Genomic DNA, 13,365 nt, shown 5'->3' with positions numbered 1-13,365 from the left:
TTGCATCATTCAGCTAGACTCTCGGTTTACCATTTTCCCAAAGTCAAAGCCCACCCCCTCTTGAGAAAGAAAGAAAGAAAGAAAGAAAGAAAGAAAGAAAGAAAGAAAGAAAGAGGAAGGGAAGGGAAGGGAAGGGAAGAGAAAGAAAGAAAGAAAGAAAGAAAGAAAGAAAGAAAGAAAGAAAGAAAGAAAGAAAGAAAGAAAGAAAGAAAGAAAGAAAGAAAGAAAGAAAGAAAGAAAGGAAGGAAGGAAGGAAGGAAGGAAGGGGAAGGGAAGGGAAGGGAAGGGAAGGGAAGGGAAGGGAAGGGAAGGGAAGGGAAGGGAAGGGAAAGGAAGGAAGGAAGGAAGGAAGGAAGGAAGGAAGGAAGGGGAAGGGAAGGGAAGGGAAGGGAAGGGAAGGGAAGGGAAGGGAAGGGAAAGAAAGGAAGGAAGGAAGGAAGGAAGGAAGGAAGGAAGGAAGGAAGGAAGGAAGGAAGGAAGGAAGGAAGGAAGGAAGGAAGGAAGGAAAGGAAAGGGAAGAAAGAAAGAAAGAAAGAAAGAAAGAAAGAAAGAAAGAAAGAAAGAAAGAAAGAAAGAAAGAAAGAAAGAAAGAGGCAGGGAGGGAGGGAGGGAGGGAGGAAGGAAGGGAAATAAATAAAGAGGAAGGGAAATAAATGAATGAATGAATGAATAAATGGGAAGGGAAAGAAAAAAAGAAAGAGCTTCACCGTTTCCTTAGCGTTCTTCTCGCCGCCTTTCCTATTGGCTACTTTCAGCAGCCCCTCTCTGATTGGCTAAGGAGACACATCCGATGTCTCATTGGAGGACCGGCTTCCTTCTCGCCCAATCACTTCCAACCTCCCAGGAGCTGGCGGCGAATATAAAAGCAGGAGGACGCCGGGGTAGTTTCCCACTTCGCTTTTGACTCCAGCCTTTGGGTTATTCTCCGTTAGAGCTACCATGTCCGGACGGGGCAAGCAGGGCAGCAAAGTCAGAGCGAAGGCCAAGACTCGCTCCTACCGGGCCGGGCTGCAGTTCCCGGTGGGCCGCGTGTATCGGCTGTTTCGGAAGGGCAACTACGCCGAGCGGGTGGGCGCCGGAGCTCCGGTCTACCTGGCCGCCGTGCTGGAGTACCTGACGGCCGAGATCCTGGAGCTGGCGGGCAACGCTGCGCGGGACAACAAGAAGACGCGCATCATCCCGCGCCACTTGCAGCTGGCCATCCGCAACGACGAGGAGCTGAACAAGTTGCTGGGCCGGGTCACCATCGCCCAGGGCGGCGTCTTGCCCAACATCCAGGCCGTCCTGCTGCCCAAGAAGACTTGAAGCCGAGACTTCCCAAGTCCAGCTCGGCTGGAGCACCTGGACGCCCCTCCAAGGCTCTTTTCAGAGCCGCTTACAAAGTCACGAAAGAGCTTGTTGCCTTTCCTAACGCCTGGAATATTTTTAATGTATCCTGCGGTGGGTGTCAGAAGAAAAACTCAAAAACTGGTAAAAAGTGAAAAGGTGCTAACGCAGGGGTCTTCAGCCTTGGCCCTTGGATAATTTGTGGGCTTCAAGTCCCAGAATTCCTAAGTGGGCGTGAGGGAACTGACCCCTTTATGACTTGGGGACTTCAACTCCCAGAATTCCTCAGTCAGCCATTTTGATGCAACTGCGGGCTTAAATCCAGACCAGGGGTCTTCAAAATTGGCTCTATTATGACTTGTGGACTTCAACTACCAGAATTCCTCAGCCAGCGTGCCTGACTGAGGAATTCTGGGAGTTGAAGTCCACAAGTCATCAAAGGGCCAAGCTGGAAGACCGCTGTAAATGGCTACCACATTGGAAGGCACCAGAAGGAAAAGTTTTCATTGATTTTTCTCTATGGAGATTCTCAGTCATCCAGGTCATCATTATTCCAAAGATGCTTTTTTTTCCACCCTCCTCCTCACGAGGCAAGTATAAATCCTTCCATTCCCCCACCCTCTAGTCAGAGCTGAGGAAGCTTCTTATTTATTGAAAAGTTTTATAAAAGTTACAATATTATCCCATCCCCAAACCCCCTCCCCCACTTCCCAAAGCTGGTTACAGGGTTACAAATATATAATAATCATAATCTAACTAACATTAATCAACTATATAAATAACCAAATACATAATACACTTTAACCTGCCTATAACATAATTACAAACTCTCTAAAATATTAAATTATAACAATCTAAAATTTACTCATAAGCTAAATGGAACTTTTTAGTCCCATATTTTTTCTGAATATAATCTATCCATCTTCTCCAGACCGAAATGTATCTTTCTTGTGAATAATCCTTCAAGTAAGCAGAAATCTTAGCCATTTCTGCTAAATTTGGCACTTTTAAGCGTCCACTCCTCTATAGTAGGCAGACAGTCCTTCTTCCAATATTGCCCTACCAATAACCTCGCAGCTGTTATCAAATTCAACATCAAATTAATTTCTTTAGTATCACAATCTGTGATAACACCCAATAAAAATAATTGTGGAGTAAACTATCTTTCTCCTAAAAATCTTTTGAATGTTCCACCAAATTTTAATCCAAAAAGCTTTTATATTTCTACAGGTCCAGCAAATATGAAAATAAGTAGCATCCAAACTTTTTTTTTTCACGGGGCAACTGGACTTTTGTTGTTTTTCTTTGAAGATGTTTTGCTTCTCCTCCAAGAAGCGAAACGTCTTCAAAGAAAAACAACAAAAGTCCAGTTGCCTCGTGAAAAAAAAAACACCTCTGGGATTTTCACGGACCTAATAGTCTTTCCCGATAAGCGTTCACGCAGCCCTTGGTACTGGCTTGAGAAACTAATGCCAGCAAAGAAGCTTTTATGCATCTTGGTCCTTAACTGCTTCTTAAGTGATTAGGTCGCAGGTTCCACTGCGTAATTCTGACGGTCATTTCCTGTGGGTCCAGCAGGAACAATCTGCAAGCGGAAATGGGGATTTAGTTGCAGGTTTCCTCAAAGAAACTCACCCTGGAAGTAATGGGAACTGGACTTTGCAGTCTGGGTTTATCAGCTCTAAACTGCAGAAATCTGGATGGCCAGTTGGTGGCAGTAAAATATTTATTAAGCTTCTATGCTCCCCATTGGTGCTGGAGAAGACTCCTGCGAGTCCCTTGGACTGCAAGGCGATCAAACCGGTCAGTCCTAGAGGAGATCAACCCTGACTGCTCTTTAGAAGGCCAGATCCTGAAGTTAAAACTCAAATACTTTGGCCACCTAATGAGAAGGAAGGACTCACTGGAGAAGAGCCTAATGCTGGGAAAGGTTGAGGGCAAGAGAAGAAGGGGACGACAGAGAATGAGGTGGCTGGATGGAGTCACTGAAGCAGTAGGCGTGAGCTTAAATGGACTCCAGAAGATGGTAGAGGACAGGAAGGCCTGGAGGAATGTTGTCCATAGGGTCGCGATGGGTCGGACACGACTTCGCAGCTAACAACAACAAAAATGCTCCCCATCCTGCTGAGGCTTCAGTAGCTTTGTGGCTTCTACTGCACGTCCATCCTTTTTTTTTATTATTATGTGCATGGAAAATCCTAAACCCAGATGTTGACTTACTTTTTCGAACAGTTGCTAGGGAAATGCAGAAATAAAATAAGATATGGGCATTTCAGAACGGTCTTGAAATCTGGTTCAGGCCTCAGTATTTTGGACGGCCCTGTGCTGGGATTTGAGATGCTTTTAAGAATGCTTTAATCCAAGCAGTCGGTCTGGTTTTAATTTTTTTGGTTTTATACATGCCCAGAATCCCTGGAATTGGGTGGCTCTAACAAGTTTAAATTAATAAATATATATATCCCTTCCAGGTGAGAAGTTATATTAGATATTTTTTTCAGAGGGAAGATGAAAAGTGTATTCTTTGGGTATTGATTTACAGTATATCATCAAATTTTGCATACCCTCCCAAGTAAATTTATGGAGATTCTCAGTCATCCAGGCCACGGGTGTCTCAAAGAGGCCGTCTTTTTTAAAATCGAACAGCCCTCTCTCAACACGAGGGGGGGGGAAGGGATATTTATTTATTTATTTATTTAATCCCATTTATATCCCACCCTTCTCTGAAGACTCAGGGCGGCTTACAATCTAAGAAGCACAAATCAATGTGCTTAGCAATAGCCTTCATTCTATGTATATGCCTGCTTCTTAGGGCTTTCGGCCCCCCCAAGCGGCATTATTACAAAGTCAGCTTATTGCCCCCAACAATCTGACACCACCTATCTCCTATTTGCAACATGGGTCTTGCGGCAGTTCCAAGAAGGCTCCACACCCATTTCCACTCTGATTCAGGTGACCCTGAGGGCACAGATAAACCTCCGAGTGGCCTCAACGATTCTCAGAGGGAGTACTAATGACCAGGTGACTGCAAAGGAATATAAATCCTTCCCTCCTCACCAGCCAGAGCTGATGAAACCTCTTGACTGAGAAGCGAAATGTCTTCAAGGAAGAACAAACTCTAATTGCCTTTGGAGAAAGCACCTTTGGGGGGCCTCGCAAGTACGATGACATCTTAAAAAAACAACACCACCTTTGCGATATCTTGTTCTTCCTTGCGCTCTTCAGAAAAGCATTGCCCTTTTACTAGCTGGTTATGGTAATGGATGAAAACCAAGAAAGCGATCTGGAGGGGGAAAGAGGCAAACTAGATAGGCTAAAAAAATGTAGCTGTTCCCAGTTGACATTAGTGTTGATCCTATGGTACTGCTCTTGATCCCATCCCATCAAAGCAGAAAACATGTTGATAGGTGGGGAAGCCAGATCCGCTTAAACAATCATGTTACTAACTTACAACTGCAGTGATTCACTTAACAACTGTGGCAAAAAGGTCGTAAAATGGGGCAAGGTTCGCTTAAGAACTGTCTCATTTAGCGACAGAAACGAGCTGAATTATGGTTTTAAGTCAAGGACTTGAGCGGCGGGGGGGAGGGGTTGGACTAGAAGACCTCCAAGGACCCTTCCAGCTCTGTTATTCTGTTAACTATACTGTATATCAGAGAGCAAGTGATCATGTAATAAAAGATGATTACATGTGAGAATAGAACAAGAGAAAACATTGATCCTAGTGCGGTAAGAACGCACACACACCAAAAATGCTTTTTACTATGCCCCCCCACCCCAAAATCAGAAGAATAAAGCTCAGAAAAAGAAATTACAGAAGCCACGTTTCACTCAGGAAAACCCTGGCTATTGCAAAAAGCAGAAACATTGAACCAGCCCTGTGGATTCACAAAGAGAGTTCAGTGGAAGTAATAGTCAGACTAAAGATAAGGGGATAAAATTAATTACATTTGTTTGACAAGGAAGGCGATAATTAAGACCCATCACAGAGCTTTTGCAAAACAAGTAAAACCAATCAAATAACAAAACGCACCAAGCAAGCCTCTAGATTGTGAAATGCTGTGAAAACGGTATTTAAAAATCCATGTTCAGCAGTTGGTCAGCTGTCCAGAAGCAGATGCTGTTCCTGGTTCTGCTCGTCAATAAACAGGAACCTTCTTTCAAAAGCAGCCTCCATTTTATTTCCAGCTTGGAAATGGACCTGGTTTTTCTTCCCAAACTAGATAACGTTCCACAAGTGGCAAATTTATGAGTTACTCCCCAAAATTGATGGCTGGGGAAGTCTGGGAGCTGAAGTCCACATGTCCTTGAAGTTGCTGAGGCTGAAAAATAAGGCTTTACTAACAACCCCACGGCAATGAAAAATCGCAAACAGCTTCTACTGTGACAGCCATTTCTTGAAGGAAAAATCTTCATCAGGGTCCAGTCCAAGCTGGGAATAAACAAAATGGAGACTGCTTTAGAAAGAAGGTTGCAGTTTATTGAAGAGGAGTGCCAGACAGAATTCAGAATAGAATTGAGCTGGAAGGGACCTTGGAGGTCTTCTAGTCCAGCCCCCTGCTCAAGCAAGGTGGCTCTGGGGGAAAAAGTGACCACATGTAGCAGGGAGTGGTGGGTTTTTATACCTCCTTGGGCTTTTGTTTGAAGTTGTACCTGTGGCATGGACTTTGAGAGTCTGAGTGTGCCTTTCTGGTTTTCTGATGGTGGTGGGTTAATCCTATTATGTGCCAAAGGTCATATCCTGCTTCCCTGGGGCTGTGGCTGAGTGTTGGATTATTTTTGTTGTGAGGGATTGTTTATTCTAGGGATCTTTATCTTTCTAATCCCATCAGCTTCCTGGCTCCAATCTTTCTGACAAGATGATCACATCTGCATTTCTGCAGACCAGGTTTGTTTGGGGCAGAGAGACTGAGGGGTGGGGGGTGGTTAGTTGGTTTCTGCCTTTAAGATTCTTTGAGGAAATATAATATTCTGCCTTTTTAATATTTCCCAAAATATTTCTTTCTCTGGATTCTTCCCACACCCTGACCGAAAAAGATATTCACGGGATATTGTTACAGCTTGCAAGGATGAGTTTTTATGGAACAGCCCATAATGTATAGGCAACGCTTTCCTGTCTGCCCACTGGCGTAACTCCATTTAAAAGTACTTTCAGAACAATTTAAACTCAGGCTAATTTGACCTTCAATGAAATACCGTTAAACTAAAACCACCAATTAAAATTAAAACTACATGAAGCGAAGCCCCGTTATCAAATGAAGCATCCTCACGCCTTGCAGCACCAGCCAGGAAACCTATTTGCTCAACTGGCTGAACTTCAAGAGATTACTTTTAAGTTATAAAAGCTTTTTGGATTAAAATTTGGTGGAACATTCAAAAGATTTTTAAGAGAAAGATAAAGTTTTCTCCGCAATTGTTTTTATTGGGTATTGTTGTAGATTGTGATGTTAAAGAAACTAATTTGATGTTGAATATGATAACAGCAGCACGGTTACTGGTGGGACAATATTGGAAGAAGGATAGTTTGCCTACTATAGAAGAATGGGTGCTTAAAGTTTCGAATCTTGCAGAAATGTCTAAGATTTCTGCTTATTTGAAGGATCATTCACAAGAAAGATATATTTCAGTTTGGAGGAGATGGATAGATTATATTCAGAACAAATATGGGACTAAAAAGTTCCATTTAGCTTATGAGTAGATTTTAGAGGGATATTGTTATTGGTACTTTGTATGTAGTTATGTTAAAGGGGAGTTAAAGCACATTATGAATTTGGTTAATTGTATATTATGCATAATTTTTATTTAGAATAATATTATAACTATAATCCTGTATTTAGCTCTGGGAAGTGGGGGGGGGGAAGTGGGCGAGTTTGGGGTGGGGGGGATTTGGGGATATATTGTAAAATTTTGTTTTTGTAAAACTCTTTAATAAAAAAAAGATTACTTTTAAGTTTAAGACGATCGTTATTGATCTGGACCAGAAAAAAACACCAAAATTAGCCTCAAAAAATCAGCAGACAAGACCCGGGGGAGGGGGACGGGGGGGGGCGCTCAAAGGAGGCTTACGATTGGAGGACGTGAAAACATACCGCGCGCCAGAGTCCGCGAAAGCCGTGTTCCAATTGGCTGAAAGGACGATGTTCTTATTGGACAACCCAACCTAGAGCGCGAGAGCCACCCAATCCAAGGACGCCGCTAGAAACCCGAGGGGTAAATAAATAGGCGGGTTGCGGCGCAGCGTTTCATTCGGTGGTTTCCAGCGAGACGAGCTGATTAACTATGTCCGGACGCGGCAAGCAGGGCGGCAAAGCCAGAGCGAAGGCTAAGACTCGCTCCTCCCGAGCCGGGCTTCAGTTCCCGGTGGGCCGCGTGCATCGGCTGCTTCGGAAGGGCAACTACGCCGAGCGGGTGGGCGCCGGAGCTCCGGTCTACCTGGCCGCCGTGCTGGAGTACCTGACGGCCGAGATCCTGGAGCTGGCGGGCAACGCTGCGCGGGACAACAAGAAGACGCGCATCATCCCGCGCCACTTGCAGCTGGCCATCCGCAACGACGAGGAGCTGAACAAGTTGCTGGGCCGGGTCACCATCGCCCAGGGCGGCGTCTTGCCCAACATCCAGGCCGTCCTGCTGCCCAAGAAGACCGAGAGCCACAAAGCCAAGGCGAAGTAATTCCACGTTACAGATAAAAAAGCAAAGGCTCTTTTAAGAGCCACCCACAGACTCGTAAAAAAAGCTGATTTCTCTTCCCCCCCCCCACCCCCAAGTCTTAGTCCCTTAGCGATCTAATCGCCAAAGCAGTTCATTTTAGGCCAGGGGTTTTCCAGCTTGGCCCTTTGACGACTTTTGTAAAAGTCGCTCCAGAATTCTGGGACTTGGAAGTCGCACAAGTCATCAAACGATTAAGTTGGAAGACTCCCGATTTCGGTTTAACAAGATGCTGAAAAGTCAGCACTGCTGACACTCAAAAATACCCCCACTTTTGGCAGAGGGCTGATAAATTGGTTCCTGAATATTGAGACATTTTCATCTTGGGCAAAGGGGCTTCCACGCCCAAGAAGTATTAAGGGGTTGGACCAGATAGAAGACCTCCAAAGTCCCTTCCAATTAGGGGATTCTACGATCACGTGTGAGGCTCAAATAATAGGAAACACTTTTGTTTCTAGGTAACATTCCATACATTTATTGAATCATATTACTCTTTTTATGCTGACTGGGCTGGTTTTAAAACCTGGAAGTGTATTCCAAGGACTTTCACAGAGTACACACTAGGAATAAATATGCACAAGCATTTAATAAATAAATATCCTATCGCTATCAAGTGACTCAAACTCTTGGTTAATTTTATTTTTTTTAATTGAAAATGTAATGTCTTAATGCACAAGCATTTATTAAATATCTTAATAAATGCACAAGCATCTACTAAATATCCTGTTGCTATCACGTGACTCGCCTCTTGGTTAATTTTAATTTAACTGCAAAATGCAATGTCTTTTAAGGTTTTTAATTGTAAATGGCCAAGATGGTAATCATCTAAGTAAAAAACCCTAAAGAGGCTGATTGCCAGGTTCAAAATTCCGAAGGTGCTTTTCCAAACTGCAACTGGCCTTTTTTTTCCTACAAGAATCTCTATATTTCCCTATAAAATCTTAATAACTAAAGCCTAACAATTCCAGGCAAGTCTCTTAAGTTTAGAAAAAGGATCCGAGGGAGGAAAAAGGTTTTAGCTTACTTACATAGATAGCCATTACACCGAGTAGTATTTACAGATACACATCTCCGCTTATTTTCATTGTAGAATTATCTCAGCTATTTATATATGCTACAACTCTTTTTCTGGAATTGTGGGTGGCCCTTAAAAGGGCCGTTATTTTTCTTTTTGTCTGGAATTAGCCCCCAAAGCCGTACAAGGTGCGACCTTGGCGCTTCAGCGCGTACACCACGTCCATGGCCGTCACGGTCTTCCTTTTGGCGTGCTCTGTGTAAGTCACAGCATCTCGGATCACGTTTTCCAGGAAGACCTTTAATACTCCACGGGTCTCTTCGTAGATCAAGCCAGAAATTCGCTTTACGCCTCCACGGCGAGCCAAGCGGCGGATAGCCGGCTTCGTAATGCCTTGGATGTTATCACGGAGCACCTTCCGGTGCCTTTTCGCTCCCCCCTTGCCCAAGCCTTTTCCGCCTTTACCGCGACCAGACATCTTCAAAAACCAGCAAAACAATGACTTCGAGGCTTCGCGAGAGATAGCTTATAAAGAAGGATGTCCGACCAGAAAGAAAACTTCGCTACTTTAGCGCGCAGTTGAGTTAGTCAGGCCCAGGGCAGGTCGCTATTGCCCAATCAAACGGAGCTCGTTTGAAATGACTGCATCTAACCTGACCGCTCACTCAGCCAATTGCAGCTCAGCCCTCGAAATTCAAACGTCACAAACGGTTGTTTCCTAGGCTTCAGCCAATCAGGCTCTGTCAAGCGCCTATAAATACCCTGACCAGCGGCAGCGCAGTTTGCAATTCCCGCTGCAGCTCATCGAGATGGCTCGAACCAAGCAGACCGCTCGCAAGTCCACCGGCGGGAAGGCGCCCCGCAAGCAGCTGGCCACCAAGGCGGCGCGGAAGAGCGCTCCGGCCACCGGCGGCGTGAAGAAGCCTCACCGCTACCGTCCCGGCACCGTGGCCCTGCGGGAGATCCGCCGCTACCAGAAGTCGACGGAGCTGCTGATCCGCAAGCTGCCTTTCCAGCGTCTGGTGCGCGAGATCGCGCAGGACTTCAAGACCGACCTGCGCTTCCAGAGCTCGGCCGTGATGGCGCTGCAGGAGGCGAGCGAGGCCTACCTGGTGGGGCTCTTCGAGGACACCAACCTGTGCGCCATCCACGCCAAGCGCGTCACCATCATGCCCAAGGACATCCAGCTGGCCCGCCGCATCCGCGGGGAGCGGGCGTAAAAAAAGCGCGCCACGTGGAACGCCGCTCCGCTTTCAGAAACCCAAAGGCTCTTTTAAGAGCCACCAAATTACTCTACGGAAAGCGCTGATCACGCTGGCTTTATTTCCGATTTAGACCTGGAAAACCTCGGAGAGACTGAATTGGGGGCAGATTGCCAGTAATTTAAATTATTCATTTAGCATTGGCATCTGCTGCCTTTATCCCCTTTAAGATTAGGAATGGAAGCTATAATTTGACCTTGGTTGAACTAAAATAAGATTTTGGTGGTCTGTAATATTTATTATTGGGACTCATGCCGCCCTATCTCCCGAAGGACTCGGGGCGGCTAACAATAAAGTACAATAAATACAGAAGTTAAGATAAAATTAAAGGCCTCTGTACAATAAATGAAAATTAAAATAAATTAAAAATTAAGACTTAAAAAATTAAAAACATAATTAAAATCCCATATAATTAAAATATGGCAGGGGTCTGCAACCTTGACAACTTTTAAGGACTTGTGGACTTCCAGCTCCCAGAATTCATCAGCCAGCCTAGCTACCAATAAAATATAAATTTAAAAATAGGATGTTTTCCCCAAATCTATTAAAAATCTTTTTGCCCACTGGGTTGAGCATTAGGTGTGTTATTACTGGGATTTTTTTTAGACTTCGCTGTTAGCATGGCATCCCTGCCTCTTTTCTGAAAATGAAGCCACGTTTTCCTTTTACCCAAATTTAAAAAAACACACGAAAAAGTTGCCTTTTCAGCAACTAAGGAACCGGATAGGCCTCACTCACTTGCAAGTTCTAAGATAAAACCCAGCTGGAAGGAGGAATGTGGCCCAAATTGGCCACTTCTGGACTGTTCTTAAATCAATAAAACATTTTTTTTTCAACTGCCATTTGATTCACTTTGACGAATCGTTTTAGTGCTATAAAATGCTTGACCCTCCCTCCCTCTTAAATCCCTTTATTTTTTTAATAACTCATTTCCTGGTTTCCCACCCTTAAAATTTAGCAAAACATTTTTGCAAAAAAAATACATATTTTTTTTTTGCTTTGCCCGAAAATTACAAGCCGCTCCTGTTAGGATCACCTTTTGACAGATTAAAACGGCGGCGCGCCCCTTTCCTCCTCCCCCCCCCTTCCAAACAACAGCCCTGCGAGGGAGTCACCTTAATTGCTTTTTGTTTTAGTGTAAAGCAGCACCTTTTAAACATTTTTGTGGGTGGCTCTTAAAAGAGCCTTTGGGGTTGTTGTTGTTTTTGCTTTTGCGAGCAAGGAGAGACTCGCAGCGGAGCCAGCTCACTTCTTCGCCGCGGCTTTCTTGGGCTTGGCCACTTTCGCTTTGGGGGTCTTGGGTTTCGCTTTGGGCTTCGCCGCCCTGGCTTTGGCGGGGCTTTTGGCCGCCTTTTTCGCTTTAGCTGCCGCCGCCGCTTTGGGCTTCTTGACGCCCTTGGGCGCTTTCTTGACCGGCTTCTTAGCGGCTTTCTTCGGCCCGGCGGCTCCCGGTGCCTTCCTCGCCTTCTTGGCGGGCTTCCTGGCCGGCGGCTGCTGTTTCTTCTTGCGGGCCGCCGCCGCCGCCGCCTTCTCCTTGGGGTCGGCCTGCTTCTTGTTGAGCTTGAAGGAGCCCGAGGCGCCGGTGCCCTTGGTCTGCAGCAGCGTCCCCTTGGTGACCAAGTTCTTCAGGCCCAGCTTGATGCGGCTGTTGTTCTTCTCCACGTCGTAGCCCGAGGCCGCCAGCGACTTCTTCAGCGCGGCCAACGAGATGCCGCCGCGCTCCTTGGACGCCGCCACCGCCTGCATCAGCAGCTCCGTCACGCTGGGGCCGCCCGGCTTCCGCTGCTGCACCTTCGCGGCGCCTGCCGCTCTCTTCGCCGCCGCCTTCGAAGCCGGAACCGCCGCCACGGGCGCAGCTGGCGCGACTTCTGCCATACTCTCGAGCGAGGCTTCCGCTTCTTCCGACGAGGACCTTTCAAATGCCCGGCGGTGCGGCGGTGCGCTGGTATTTATAGGCGAGGAGCTGAGCGCTGATTGGTCCGTTGCCAGCCCGGCGCTTTGTTGGGTCCGACTCCGCTCCTGATGGTGGCGATTTTGTGTTTCTGAAAGTGCATAAAACAGTCAATTAATAAAAATCCCTCCGGCCGATCCCTTCCTTTCCCGGGGGGATCGAGCGGGCTGGATGTCTCCTTTCGGGGTCCCGGCTTCCCTTGGCTGGAGCAGCATAGAAATTGCGGGGAGAAAGCGGGGAGCATAGCATCTCCCGGCTTCTTCTGCCTTGACACGTGTCAACTTGCGCCTTTCTTTGGAGATGCCGAAGGGCTCTCTTCGGAAACCCTCGTGTAAGACCTTGGAAACGGCACCCGGGAGGGTCTGTAACTCGACCCGCCCGCCAGGCAAGGATCTCGGCTGATGATTTGCACCGCGATGGCTTCTTTAATCCGGCCAAGTAACACATCGAACAGTCTGCATTTTATGTGGGGGCTTGCAAAGGACAAACCCGCAAAAAAAAAAAGTTGGGGAATTGGGTTGTAATTAAATAGGGCCGGGACCAGTGAAGAGTGGGGAAAAAAATAGGGGAGGTGGTTTGGTTTTTTTAAGCAATTTGCTTTATACTTTTTTTTTCTGGAACTGGGTAACCTAGATACAAAACCTCAATTATATCTGTGTAATAATCAACACACCTAAAGTTACTTCAAAGCTTGGGTGACATCCTCCTGGACTAAAAAAGTGTCATGTAGAGGGCAAAGGAAAAAAAGGAAATTATGAAAGACATATAATTTCAAAAGAAACCCTTTGCTCTACTCACTAGATCTTACTGCCACAGCCAGGAGAGCTTTTATGCATTGCTTTTTTTCTTTAAAGTCCTCCCTTTTCCATTTTGAAGATCACATCTACTCCATCCAAGCAGACTTTTATACACAGCTGAGGTCCCTTCGTTCGCTCTGCATTTCTTGCAACAGATCGCCCAAAGCAGGTCGTTCTAGACTTACGATTTGTTTAGTGACTGTTCAAAGTTATGATGGCATTGAAAAAAGCAAGTTACGTCTCTTTTTTCACACTTACGACCGTTGCAGCATCCCCACGGTCATACGATCAAAATTCAGACGACTTGGCAAC

At 45.9% G+C, this 13,365-nt stretch overlaps 5 protein-coding genes across 5 annotated transcripts; 3 read left to right on the top strand and 2 right to left on the bottom strand.

Moving 5' to 3' along the window:
- Positions 1 to 939: 939 nt before the first annotated feature.
- On the top strand, positions 940 to 1,305 carry LOC308677108 (histone H2A.J; the record flags this gene model as incomplete). The annotated part of the gene is made up of 1 exon (XM_081343273.1): positions 940 to 1,305. The coding sequence occupies one exon, from the start codon at positions 940 to 942 to the stop codon at positions 1,303 to 1,305; it is 366 nt and encodes a 121-aa protein (XP_081199399.1).
- Positions 1,306 to 7,594: 6,289 nt separating this feature from the next.
- Positions 7,595 to 7,992, top strand: LOC308678475 (histone H2A-IV-like; the record flags this gene model as incomplete). Its single annotated transcript, XM_081345685.1, has 1 exon — positions 7,595 to 7,992. The coding sequence occupies exon 1, from the start codon at positions 7,603 to 7,605 to the stop codon at positions 7,990 to 7,992; it is 390 nt and encodes a 129-aa protein (XP_081201811.1). The 5' UTR covers positions 7,595 to 7,602.
- A 1,170-nt stretch (positions 7,993 to 9,162) lies between these two features.
- LOC308676894 (histone H4) lies at positions 9,163 to 9,521 on the bottom strand (the record flags this gene model as incomplete). Its single annotated transcript, XM_081342954.1, has 1 exon — positions 9,163 to 9,521. The coding sequence occupies one exon, from the start codon at positions 9,519 to 9,521 to the stop codon at positions 9,210 to 9,212; it is 312 nt and encodes a 103-aa protein (XP_081199080.1). The 3' UTR covers positions 9,163 to 9,209.
- A 331-nt stretch (positions 9,522 to 9,852) lies between these two features.
- Positions 9,853 to 10,864, top strand: LOC308678314 (histone H3.2; the record flags this gene model as incomplete). Its single annotated transcript, XM_081345424.1, has 1 exon — positions 9,853 to 10,864. The coding sequence occupies one exon, from the start codon at positions 9,853 to 9,855 to the stop codon at positions 10,261 to 10,263; it is 411 nt and encodes a 136-aa protein (XP_081201550.1). The 3' UTR covers positions 10,264 to 10,864.
- Positions 10,865 to 11,477: 613 nt separating this feature from the next.
- On the bottom strand, positions 11,478 to 12,342 carry LOC308678279 (histone H1.01-like). Its single transcript, XM_081345382.1, has one exon. It carries the CDS (start codon positions 12,178 to 12,180, stop codon positions 11,551 to 11,553), a length of 630 nt encoding a protein of 209 aa, XP_081201508.1. The 5' UTR covers positions 12,181 to 12,342; the 3' UTR covers positions 11,478 to 11,550.
- Between the last annotated feature and the right edge of the window lie 1,023 nt (positions 12,343 to 13,365).

This window comes from Vipera berus (assembly GCF_964194415.1).
Source record: "Vipera berus genome assembly, chromosome: Z".
In the NCBI taxonomy this organism is placed as follows: Eukaryota; Metazoa; Chordata; class Lepidosauria; order Squamata; family Viperidae; genus Vipera; species Vipera berus.
Note: the sequence above shows the minus strand (reverse complement) of the source record. Positions and strands in the feature narration are given on the sequence as shown.

Coding starts and splice junctions, on each gene's coding strand:
- LOC308678279 (XM_081345382.1), bottom strand. CDS start 12,180: ATGGCAGAAGTCGCGCCAGCTGCGCCCGTGGCGGCGGTTCCGGCTTCG.